The sequence below is a fragment of the Lathyrus oleraceus genome, chromosome 2, assembly GCF_024323335.1.
Source record: "Lathyrus oleraceus cultivar Zhongwan6 chromosome 2, CAAS_Psat_ZW6_1.0, whole genome shotgun sequence".
NCBI lineage: Eukaryota > Viridiplantae > Streptophyta > Magnoliopsida > Fabales > Fabaceae > Lathyrus > Lathyrus oleraceus.
In genome coordinates this window covers 159,645,206-159,657,497 of record NC_066580.1, presented here as the reverse complement: position 1 = coordinate 159,657,497, position 12,292 = coordinate 159,645,206, and the positions used below count along the sequence as shown (strand labels likewise).

Here is a 12,292-nt window from a genome sequence, read left to right as displayed (position 1 = left end):
GCTGGTTCCATGAATGGATCGGATTCTGGGGCAAAGTTGTGAACCATGTAAAAGCATTCTTGGTAAGAGAACTTGGAAAAAATTTCATCCGAAGATTCTCGTTATTTGACATATCTCCAGCTTCAATTAGATATCTCGCCACGTGTTCGACAGTAGACTCAGTAGTATCCCCGACAAACTTGGTGAATTTGGGGATTTTGGTCCTCAGGGGCGCATTTGTCTGTAAGACATATTCTGCCAAAGGTGATGTATAATTTGGTCTTCTAAGACCAAAATTTACCCCATTTTGAACCATAATTCTCTTGACTATAGCTGCTAGATTATTATCCTCTGCCACATCATCATGTCGAACTTACCGTATGATATCATCGACATTTTGATTCCTATTTACCATTAACACCCTTGGTTCCCTGGGTACATGTGGTTCGATCCTAGGAGGTACTACTATTCCCCCTTGATTTTGTGGGATCTGGTTAGTGGTGAGGTCCTCCTCAAGCGTGGGCTCTTGATTCTCTATTACCCAATCCCTGGGCAAGGGACGCTGGTGCTGAGGTATACCAAAAAACTCAGACATTCGAGCCACTTGTGCTGTCATCTGTTGATTCGACTGAGTTGTATTCTGAATCAAAGGATTTAACACAGTGGCCAAAGTTTGAGTTAACATTTGGACCATTTCATGATTGCTTTCGTCCATCTGTTGCCTCCGTGCCGCCGCAGAATTATTGGTAAGAGTGGGTAGTTGTAATGGGTGTCTTAAACCTAACGCCTGATTGGTTCGACCCACGTTTATCCCGGACCCTTGTACTGGTGAATTTATGTTAGCCGCTGGTTCCAAAAAAGTAGAACCCACATTCTGTGGATTGGCCATCATTGAAGTTGGCATTCCATACGGTTGTTCTCGACTGCTAAATGGTATTGAAAAACCAGGGGGTACCAACGACCTATTTGGAATGTCCCTAATCAGCGAAGGAGTGTGGGGAGGTCCCCTAGGTCCAACATAAGTCAAAATTGGTTCAGAGTGAGAGATCGAATGCGTAAGCATCAAACTCACCATAGACGAAACTATTTCAGACACATGTGTCGTGCCCGTATTTGCCCCCATCAAAGAAGAAGGAGGCACTACGCTGCTAGTTGATGGGTTTTGAGAATTCTGAGTCTCTGGAGGATTTATATTCGTCATCCCTGTCTGTGATTCTCTCCCTGTTCGTCGTTCGTCGTTTATGGCTATTTTACCACTTCTTAAAAGCATACAACAATTCTTTTCTCAAACAAAACTTAGCAATCAAACAGAACATTAGCACTGGTCCCAATGAGCGTGCCAATTTGTTTACCTTGAAAAATGGTAAACAATCGCTGATCTTCCAAATTTCTAAATTTGGTCACTCACATGATCGATCAAATTGATCCTAGGACATATGCTAAATTTCTCGTAAATGTAACGTTAATAAATGATTGAACTAAACGTCGAATCAAAGTGTTAAATAAAAAATAAAGACAAAAGAGTGACTTGAACAAAAGAACAATCTTAAATCAGTATTTAGAACTATTAAAGAAGAAGTAAATGACGAAATTGTAAAAAGGTTGAAAATAATTAAAAAAGGTTTGTAAGCGCTGGAATCTTTAAGACTGTAAGGTAAAAGTTCAAGGTAAGGAAAGGAACTAGGGATCTTTAAACTTGTAAATGACGAAGTAAGAAATAAAGTGTTTGAGAGTAAAGAACAAGGAAAGACGTTTCTGAAGAGAAAGTAAAGATAACTTTATAATGCTTTGAAATGATTAAACAATGGTGTAGACAACGTACATTCTGCATTTTACAGTTCTTCTTCACACGAATACTTAGTAAATTTGCAGGTTTTTTGTACACAATTTGACACATACTTTTCTAACACTAAGACCCTATATTTATACTGGGTCGAAATAACCGCTCTGATGGTTCTTCAATCACGTCGATACATGTGGCGCCCTGCATGCGTATGTTCGTTGACTCTGCTTCCACGTGTATCTTCGCGGTTTCTAACGAAGATAATCTTCCCTCCTTTATTTAAATTTCAAATCTCTGATCGAAACCGTTTTCTAACTGCTCCATAAGGAACTGCTCCGAAATTTCAGCTATAAGCTTGATCTTTATCCAATTAGTTAAGCCAGTCTACCCTCAGCTGCTTGAATCACTTCTTAGTCGAAACCAGCTATACATGCTTTCCAATTTTGGTAATTTGAAGTAGGCGTCGAAAATTTGAGCTAACAATATTATGGTGTGATTTTGAATGCGTCCAGATATACATCTCCGAACGCATGAATGATATTTTCGAATTTTCCAAGATATGGGATACACTCATAAGGGTGGAAAGAACATTTCCCTAAAGAAATTAAACGTTAACAAATTTGTTTTTGATTTCCATAAAAATTACTCTTTGATCTTTACAAAACATACTTATTAATGTTTGAAAGATTCTTGAAGATAGAGGTATTTAGTGAATCACAAAATTCTTTAACTAAATTATAAAGTCAAAGCAAATGATCATTAAATAAAAAATAAATACTTTAATTCTAATCAATAAAAACAAAAAAGATATACAAAATTATATAAATTATCAAAGTTATATAATTCATACTATAAAATTATAAAAAATAATAATTGAACTAGAAATAAAACTCAAATTACTAATAATTAATTTGTTTTTATATAAAAAAAAAGTAGGTCATAGAATTAACTTAACTTGATTTTATGTTCGAGTGAGTGAGATAGACTCTCAGATCTATCTATTTAATTTATTTTATTTTATTGAAGCTAAAAAATTATTTAAAAGAAAAAAACATACTTAATAATTCTATAGAGGCTAATATTTTAAACATATTTTTACAAGGGTTTAAAATACTTAAGCCCCCCCCCCCCCCCCCCCCCCTCAAAAAAAACCATCATCCATAAATTTTTCGTTTACAACCTTTAGAAAAAACAAAAAATAAAAAGAGTATTGTACCGTTACGAGTCTCACCATTTTCCTTAAAGCACGTGACCCGCGCATGATCTCACTCTACATTTGAATTCGGACTCAGAGCCATTTTCTCAAATTTCATTTAATCTAAAAACCACAACGTCTACATTCAAATTCATCTTTTCAAAAACGCAAACCCTTTCTTTCTTTCTTTCTCTCTTTCTCATCGACTCTCTCTTCTTCTCTTACACCGAAAATCCCCTTTCAACCAAACCCTAATCACCTTCAACCACTGACATTACTCACAGATCCAAGAACAATAGCCGTTTTGACCTCGTTAGAAATGGAGCACACTGAAACGAACGCCAAGAATCCAGATTCAGCACAGTGCGTTCGAGTCGCGGTGAATATTCGACCGCTTATCACGGCCGAACTTCTTCATGGATGCACCAATTGCATCACTGTTCCTCCTGGTGAACCTCAGGTGCATTTCTTGTTCATTAGCTGTATTAACTTTATGAAATTGTAACTGTTTTTAATATGGACGCGTTTATATTGTAGGTGCAAATTGGGACGCATGCGTTTACCTATGATTTTGTGTATGGTAGTACGGGATCTCCATCAGCAGCCATATATGATGACTGTGTGGCTCCTCTAGTTGATGCACTGTTTCATGGATACAATGCCACTGTTCTTGCTTATGGCCAGGTCCAATTTTTAATTATCATATATTTGAAGGGTTTTGGGTTTTGTAAATGATGATTGTGAAAATTTTGTTTTGTTATGTTTGTTATGAATTTCAATTTTGACTTTTTCCTTCTTCAGACTGGATCTGGTAAGACATATACCATGGGAACGAATTATAGTGGAGAGGATAGTGCTGGAGGAATTATACCTCAGGTGATGAGAACTATATTCAACAGGGTTCAGGATTTCAAAGACGAGTCTTCTGAATTTTTGATTCGTGTCTCGTTTATTGAGGTAAAAATATACTGTCTTTTTAGTGGATTTTTTTTGTCTCATTGAGATAGGTGATTTTGAACATGTTTCGTTAAAAATGATAGATTTTCAAAGAAGAGGTATATGATCTGCTGGATCCTAATGCTTCTAAAGGAGAATTGGCTGGAAATGCCAAGTTTGCCGGGCCTGCTAGAGTTCCAATTCAAATTAGGGAGACTTATAGTGGGGGAATAACCCTGGCTGGTGTGACAGAGCCAGAAGTCAAGACTAAAGAAGAAATGTCTTCTTATCTGTCTCGTGGTTCCATGTCACGGGCAACTGGGAGTACAAACATGAACAGCCAATCAAGGTACCGTAAACAAAACTTATCTTAAATGTCACCTATTAGTTATTTAGTTTGATTTTTATACTGGTTCTAATATACTGTAATTAATGTTTACACACGTAGTAGTTTTTATCCTTCCAACTTAGGTGGGAAATTAATTTATAATAAGATGATGACGCCGTGGTTGTTTTATCTAGTCGTTCACATGCAATATTCACCATCACAATGGAACAGAAGAATGGTGATGATGTCTTATGTGCGAAATTGCATTTAGTTGATCTTGCTGGTTCTGAACGAGCAAAAAGAACGGGTGCAGATGGAATGCGATTAAAAGAAGGTATTCCAATTGTTTGTGATATCAATATATTTATATAATTTGTATATAACTATTAGAGTAATTTGTTCTATATAGTTTGTCATACTTGTTTCAATAGAATTTTGAAAATCTAGTTAGTGCACCACCTTTCTATCATATAAATGGGTGCAGATGGAATGCGATTAAAAGAAGGTATTCCGATTGTTTGTGATATCAATATATTTATATAATTTGTATATAACTAGTAGAGTAATTTGTTCTGTATAGTTTGTCATACTTGTTTCAATAGAATTTTGAAAATCTAGTTAGTGCACCACCTTTCTATCATTATATAAATGGTTTATGTTGTGTTTTCCCTACTTATTTGACAATAGTTTGATTAAAAGAAGGTGTTCTGATTGTTTGTAATACCAATATATTTATATAGTTTGTATATTAGAGTAATTTGTTCTATAGTTTGTCATACTTGTTTCAATAGAATTTTGAAAATTGAGTTAGTGCACAACCTTTCTATCATTATATAAGTGTTTTATGCTGTGTTTTCCCAGGTTATTTGACAATAATTTGATTTTTCATGTTAAGGAATTCATATCAACAAGGGATTACTGACGCTTGGAAATGTAATAAGTGCATTGGGGGATGAAAGGAAACGAAAAGAAGGAGGCCACGTACCGTATCGAGATAGCAAGTTAACACGACTATTGCAGGTTCACTTTTTATTTGTTAAAGAAATAATTTTATTCTACTTAACTAAAATTTTTATACTAATTACTCGTGGTATTTGTTGGGGAAGGGAGTGTAACTCTATCGAAGGTCTGTATGATATTTGTTTAAGCAATGCAATACACTTACCTTCAACAACACTGTATTTTCTATTATATTACTAATATATATTAATAATTCTATTCTACTTGGTAAGATAATTAAATGTATAATATCTAGACAAAACACATCATTCAGGTTTTGCTGGGGAGGGTGTGAGCATTTCTTCTTGTTTGACATTTGAAACTTTTGACTGTCATGTAGAATTTATATTACAACACCTAACTTGAAACTTGAAAGCAAATGTTGATTGAAAATGTGATGATAAAGTTTCGATTTTGTGTTATCTTGCTATCTTGACATGCTACTGGTTAATGAATACTTAGGATTCTCTTGGAGGGAACAGCAAAACTGTGATGATAGGTACACTCTTCATTCCCAATGAATTGCAATAGATTCTTGAAATATTTATACCTTTTTAATGTCATGCATCTCATTTAATCTGTTTGAAATGTTGCAGCTTGTGTTAGTCCAGCAGACACCAATGTTGAAGAGACTTTGAATACATTAAAGTATGCAAATCGTGCGCGAAACATACAGAACAAGGCAATTGTAAGTGCTTTATGTTAGTGTTCTTTGTAGTTTTGATCTTTTATTATATTTGCTTGTGGATGAGGTGGGGTTGTTGTTTCTTATTTTATGTTTATTTCAATTTTATTGTTTTAGATTAATCGAGATCCAATGGGCGCCCAGCAGCAAAGACTGCAAAGTCGCATTGACCAATTAGAGGCTGAACTTTTATGTTTTAAAGGTCTTGGTGGTGGACCAATGGAGGAAATTCAGGTACGTAGTTCTCTTAGGAAGTGTGTGAAGTTTATCCCTCATTTACTGGTTATATGTTTCTGATTTTCATCCTCCTGCCCAGATCCTCAAACACAAGGTATCCTTACTTGAAGCAAGCAATGCAGAGCTACAGCGTGAGCTTCATGGACGTGGACAAATCTGTGAGAGTTTAAAACAACGTGCCTGCGATGCTCAGGTGTATAGTCAATCCTAAGGGTTTTCTGTTTTTAGTTAAATGTTGGGAGTCTTACCAATGAAACAAAGTTGCTAGTTTCTTGCAATTTCATTGAGCGTTTTTTTGACTTTACAGTATTTGGTTCTAACTCCAAGTATTGAATGTTTTAGTTAGAGAAAGATCAATTGATGATGAAAATAGAAGCAGCTCGAAATGGTAAATCTTGGGATGAGATTGACTCCAGTTCAAACCAGGTTCGAATACATAAAGTCACTGCCTTTAAAAAAAATGCAAGATGTTAATATATTGTTGGAAATGTTAGTGAAGGAGTTGAGTCCATATCCACTTCCCTCAAACCACCTCCTCATCACTCCTCACATTAAGTCTTTCTAGTGCATGGTCAGTATTTACTAACAAGATAGTACATCACTGACTCATGATCTGAACTTGCTTCTAGGATTGTGACCTGATGAAGTCTTATGTTTCAAAGATCCATGATTTGGAAGAAGAATTGCTTCGCTTGAAAAGTTTGAATGTGAAATCAAGCAATTTTGCTGATTGGGTTGATTCAGATGATCTCGAATTCCAGCCAAAGAATGGCTTATTTGCAGGTGGCAATGAGTATTCTTCTGATTGTGATGTCAAACCTGTGGGCATAACAGGTAACATTTCCCTAACTGTTTTACAGTATATTTTGTAGTCTATCTTTTAATTGATTCCTTGAGGCTGACTTTAGTATTATTCTTGCTAAGTCCATCAAATTTTTAAGATGACAAATTGATTTCTTAAGTCTAGGCACAACACATTATTTAGGCTTCTCCTCCACCCATAGCTGGAATTTTTTTTATTTGCTATTATTTTCAGGTGTTATTTAATCCTAAACATCAACTAAGTAATTTTTAAGCATTGCAATTTGTATGCAGATGATGTGGAACAGGTAGATGTTCGTGAAAAGGAGTTAGAACACTCTTCTGCTCAAGAAAAGTTGGATAGGGAACTCAAAGAATTGGACAAGAAACTTGAACAGAAGGAGGTATGGTATAATTTATTGTCTCCGGAGGATGTTGAGTTTTAAATACACGAAAACACTGGATCATTTTGGTTTTCTAAGATCTTCGTTAAATCATGCAAATTCATGGTTTTATACATGCTTGTATTTTATAATTAGTATTGATTATAGAACATATTTGAACTGTCTTTTTTTGTTGTTGTTGAAGGCTGAAATGAAGCTGGTTAATAATGCTTCAGTTCTCAGGCAACATTATGAGAAGAAACTTCTTGAGTTGGAACACGAGAAAAAGTATTTGCAGGTAATTCAATCTATGCTAAAAGTTTTTTGTTGAATTCTGATTTAATGAAAATTTTATTGATAATTATTATTATTATTATACTTAAAAGCTTACTACCGTGAACTCATTTTTTTTTTGTTTTTTTTGTTTGTAATATTGGTAGAGAGAAATTGAAGAACTCAAATCCACCTCCGGTGATAGCACTCACAAACTAAAGGAAGAATATCTTCAAAAATTAAATGCACTTGAATCACAGGTAAATTTATTATTATTTAAAAATGTTTTTAGACAAGAATATCTCCAGCTATGTCAGTGAACTAATTACTTACTTTCCAGGTCTCTGAGCTGAAGAAGAAACAGGATGCTCAGGCTCATCTGTTGAGACAAAAACAGAAAGGTGACGAGGCTGCCAAGAAACTGCAGGATGAGATCCAAAGGATTAAATCTCAAAAGGTGCAAATTCTCATGTTAATGGAGCTTGTATTCATACATTGAAATACTTTATACTTTTTTGCTTTATATTTTCTTACATTCTTTACTGACTGTTCATTTCAATAGGTTCAACTGCAACACAAAATTAAGCAAGAATCTGAACAATTTAGGTTATGGAAAGCTTCACGTGAAAAGGAAGTTCTCCAGGTAAATGTAGTAAGGATGAGCTTTCTTAAAACTTATTTGAAAAATACATCGATCACTCCATTCAATAGTATGGATGAGTTTTCCATTATATTATAGTATAGCTTATCTGCTAGCCTCTTGATATTAAGTGATGATTCTAACACTGTCTTTCTCTGCCATTTTTTAATTATCAGCTTAAAAAAGAGGGCAGAAAGAACGAATATGAAAGACATAAGCTGTTAGCGTTGAATCAGAGAACAAAGATGGTTAGTGTATTTCCAAATCACCTGTTGTTGTGGCTGAGGATGATGGTTCTTCCCTCAATTAATGTGTTTCAATTTAGGTGTTGCAAAGGAAGACAGAAGAAGCATCCTTGGCTACAAAAAGGCTAAAAGAACTTTTGGAATCTCGGAAGGCTTCCTCACGTGAAACTGGTTAGGAGATTTATGATTTATCTAGCCATTTATATTAATATTTGTATATTTAGCAAGCTTTTTTTACTAGTAAGTCTCATTTTTATTTTTGTATACAGGTATCAGTGGTCCAGGAATTCAGGTACTGCTAAGTTTGTGAGTTTTGATTAGTGCCCTATGGGGCTAAATATTGTATGTTTGTGATTTTCTTGAGGGTTTTGGTTGCTTCTACTTGACACATTTTTATTTGAAGGCTTTGATGAAGGCGATAGAGCATGAACTTGAAGTTACTGTCCGAGTGCATGAAGTGCGTTCAGAGTATCAACGTCAAATGGAAGTGTACGTGTTATTTTATTTTTAGCTTCTTCATTTGAGACCATTATTCACTATCTTGCTACACTATATATTCTCTATTATTGATGCGAACTTAAAAGATGAGAAAACAATAATTGATTTACTCATTATTCTGGCTTAGATGTTTTTGAGTGTTCCCATGATTGTAGTTGATCAGCAAATTTTGAATTTTTACTCATACTCATTTAATTTTACTAATAATTTCAGGAGGGCTGAAATGGCCGCGGAGAGTGCCCGGTTAAAAGAAGAAGCAGAGAAGATGAAGCTAAACAATACAAGGTGATAAAAACCATGAGCTTACTACAATAATGTCTGTTTGACTGATTGCTAATTTATTTAATAGAATATCTTAAAAATATCTTAGTACATTGCTATTCTCTCTTCAAATATGTGAAGTGTCTCTTACATTTTTCCTTGTGATTAATTTTTCTCAAGAGTATGTTATCTTATAACATACGGATCACACTTTGTTTGCTTATTATTTTTCTTATCACACTATGTCAGTGACTATTTCTTTTGTAACACATTCACATTTTAAAAACAATTTTATGATAAGAATGATGCCTACTGTATTATTCATTTTTTTCCATCTGTATCTACAACACTAACCCTTATAATTTCAATATAGCAGTGATGTATCAATGTCGCCGGCTGCAAGAAGCTCAAGAATTTTTGCCCTCGATAATATGCTTGCTACTTCTTCTACAACACTAGTCTCTATGGCATCTCAATTATCAGAGGCAGAAGAGCGGGAGAGGGTTTTCAGTGGCAAGGGACGTTGGAACCAAGTCCGATCCCTTGCTGATGCCAAGAATTTGATGAACTATTTATTCAATCTAGCATCTTCGTCTAGGTAGAGCTAATTTTCAAGTCTATTTTCCACTGATGTTTAACCAAGATGGTTTAAAAAGTTTTTTTAATTATTTATATTCTGTTAAAATGCTACACCTGTCAAATCTCAAGTAGTTCATAAGTTAACTGGATTTTTTGTGTGCGTTATTCTATATTTTCAGGTGTTCATTGCGAGAAATAGAATTTATCTGCAGAGACAAGGACATGGAAATAAGTTACCTAAAGGAGAAAATAGTTAGTCTAAGAGGTTCAATTGAACAGTTGAAAATGCAGAGGGATGGACTTGATCATCAATTGAATTTGATGGTTAGTATGTTTGACCTTGAGATGTCATTCCCTTTTGACCTTGAGATGTCATTCCCTTTTTAATGAACACGTCTTCTTGATTAAGCATTCAAAATAATTTTGCAAGGCAAACTGGATTTTACTGATATTATGAAATAAAATTTTCTTCTTTACACATTTAAGTTACAAACTATATGTCGTTATGTCTTATTTTCCTTACATTTTTTACAATAATTTTTAATTTCTGCAGAGGTCAGAATCTATGCGAAATTCAGGATATTATGTTGGAGGACATCCTTATGACTTACGGAAGCTGGTAGGTTTTGCAAACAGATATTCCGAATATTATTTCATTAGTGACTTCTATTGTTAATGATTCATTGGTTATCAAATAGGAAAACCGGCGATCTACCATTTTATTTGAGGATATGGAAATATCAGATCCAGAATCAGATGAGTATGATGTTGTAGATGCAACAGATGATGAATGGGTAGAGTCTGCGAAACTGAACGGCAGGAAAAGAAAATCCAAAACCGGTGAACTTTCAAGCCTCGAGAAAAATCATTCAATTACAAGTTCAGATGATGTCAAAGATATTTCAACAGAAGCACCAGATGCTCCACCAGTAAAAACTGCTTCAGATGTTTGCTGCTCTTGTAGCAAATCCTCTTCTTGCAAAACATCAAAATGCATGTGCAGGGCTACGGGAATTGGATGTGGAAGTTCTTGCAGTTGCCGGGAATCCAAGTGTGCAAACAGGGGGGGATCTAGCTCCAATGAGTTGCAGCAAGTGACAGAAAATGATTCCGGTAGCGACGAGGCAAATAAAAACCGCCTTCTTGCTACTCAAGGTGCTGAGTTGCTTCAGGGTGCATTGATTGAGGGGCCTGCTGAAACCAAGACTGATAATGTGCCAAGAAAAGCTCTCTCGGACATTGGAAATTCACTGGTACGTAGTACACTGATAAAATTCATGATTTTAATTTTTTAAGTCATTCAATGCATGCTTGTGAACTGCATTGAGAGGTTGTCCGGTGTTGTCGGGAATCGGTATCCGATACACACGTGTCTCATATTCTTGTGAACTGCTTGTGAACTTCATTTCTGGTAGCTGTGTTAACAATCATTACCTTCTTTTCCAGCCAAAATCAAATGCAACAACGGGTAACCAGAGAAAGAAATGGCGGCGGAACTCCTCGGTAGTTCTTGTTACAGAACCACCACCATCTTCCTCGCAGTCAGGTGATTCAGATGTCTCCAAGAAAGAGAAAGCTAACATCAGTGAAGCAAATGTCTATGTGGATATACCACAGAAAATGCATCCTCCTAAATTTGATAATGCTTCAATGCCCCCAAAGCCGGAGGTTAATGACACGAAAATACCTTTGAGGATACCACGGGCCATGCAAAAGCAAGGGTCATTCAGTACAATCCTTCCATTGGGGGATAGGAATGCTAGTAAGCAAGATGAATCAATAAAAAAGGAGCCAGAAGTTGATGCTACAAATCCAATTCGTCAAAAAAGAACACTTGCAAAAGAGAACAATGAGCTCTGATATTGAACAAAAGAACACTTAAGAACGAGAACAATGGGCTCTGCTAGTGCTGCAACCCTCCATTTCTGAATTCTTAATTAAACATAAGAATTTATGACACATGACAATGCCATACTCTTATGGCGATTCTTTTGAAGAGACTTATGTTGTATGTATTGTTGACAAAGAAGTATGTATATTTAGTTGGCAAAATGGTAGGCTTCTATTTCTAGATTATTATGAGATGTGTGACGGTGAGCTAGGGATCATCAACAGTTGTTAAATTAATACAATTATGCATTCATTAGATAATTGTTCCTTTCAGATTTTAGGTCACGTGTTTTCACTAAATATTACGTCAAGTTGAAAACATTTGTGGTTTTTGGTCACAAATGTTTTCGATAAATGTTGTCGAGTTGGAGTCGATGACTTCCAATTAGTGGTTAACAAACATTTCTGTATTTTGGTTCGGAATTTTTTATTCCATCCTAATGAGGTGGAAAAGAATCTATAGAATTTTGAAATTACTTCTCAATTTTTAGAGATAGATTTCAGCATCTCATACATTTAGTTTGATGACTACATGTATTTTAAAAATGTATTTCCAAAATAAATTTAGTTATCGTGTTAC

General features: G+C 35.1%; 1 protein-coding gene across 3 annotated transcripts; it reads left to right on the top strand.

The window, feature by feature from the left end:
* The first annotated feature begins 3,054 nt into the window (after positions 1-3,054).
* Positions 3,055-11,973, top strand: LOC127118666 (kinesin-like protein KIN-4C). 3 transcript variants are annotated; one of them, XM_051048906.1, is made up of 27 exons: positions 3,055-3,417; positions 3,495-3,641; positions 3,759-3,914; positions 3,998-4,242; positions 4,416-4,555; positions 5,117-5,241; positions 5,683-5,719; positions 5,817-5,908; positions 6,023-6,139; positions 6,222-6,335; positions 6,485-6,568; positions 6,772-6,976; positions 7,238-7,347; positions 7,532-7,624; positions 7,767-7,859; positions 7,940-8,056; positions 8,162-8,242; positions 8,416-8,487; positions 8,565-8,655; positions 8,754-8,776; positions 8,888-8,973; positions 9,196-9,267; positions 9,617-9,841; positions 10,002-10,146; positions 10,376-10,441; positions 10,521-11,075; positions 11,269-11,973. In XM_051048906.1, exons 1-27 carry the CDS (start codon positions 3,277-3,279, stop codon positions 11,680-11,682), a joined length of 3,846 nt encoding a protein of 1,281 aa, XP_050904863.1. In that variant the 5' UTR covers positions 3,055-3,276; the 3' UTR covers positions 11,683-11,973. The 3 variants fall into 3 exon arrangements, with proteins under 3 accessions (XP_050904863.1, XP_050904864.1, XP_050904865.1); XM_051048907.1 differs by having other exon boundaries at positions 3,056-3,417; positions 9,620-9,841; XM_051048908.1 differs by lacking the exons at positions 3,055-3,417; positions 3,495-3,641; positions 3,759-3,914; positions 3,998-4,242; positions 4,416-4,555 and adding an exon at positions 4,681-4,726.
* The last annotated feature ends 319 nt before the right edge of the window (positions 11,974-12,292 follow it).

Coding starts and splice junctions, on each gene's coding strand:
- LOC127118666 (XM_051048906.1), top strand. CDS start 3,277: ATGGAGCACACTGAAACGAACGCCAAGAATCCAGATTCAGCACAGTGC. Junction 8,974..9,195: donor TATCAACGTCAAATGGAAGT/GTACGTGTTATT, acceptor TAATAATTTCAG/GAGGGCTGAAATGGCCGCGG. Junction 11,076..11,268: donor CGGACATTGGAAATTCACTG/GTACGTAGTACA, acceptor CTTCTTTTCCAG/CCAAAATCAAATGCAACAAC.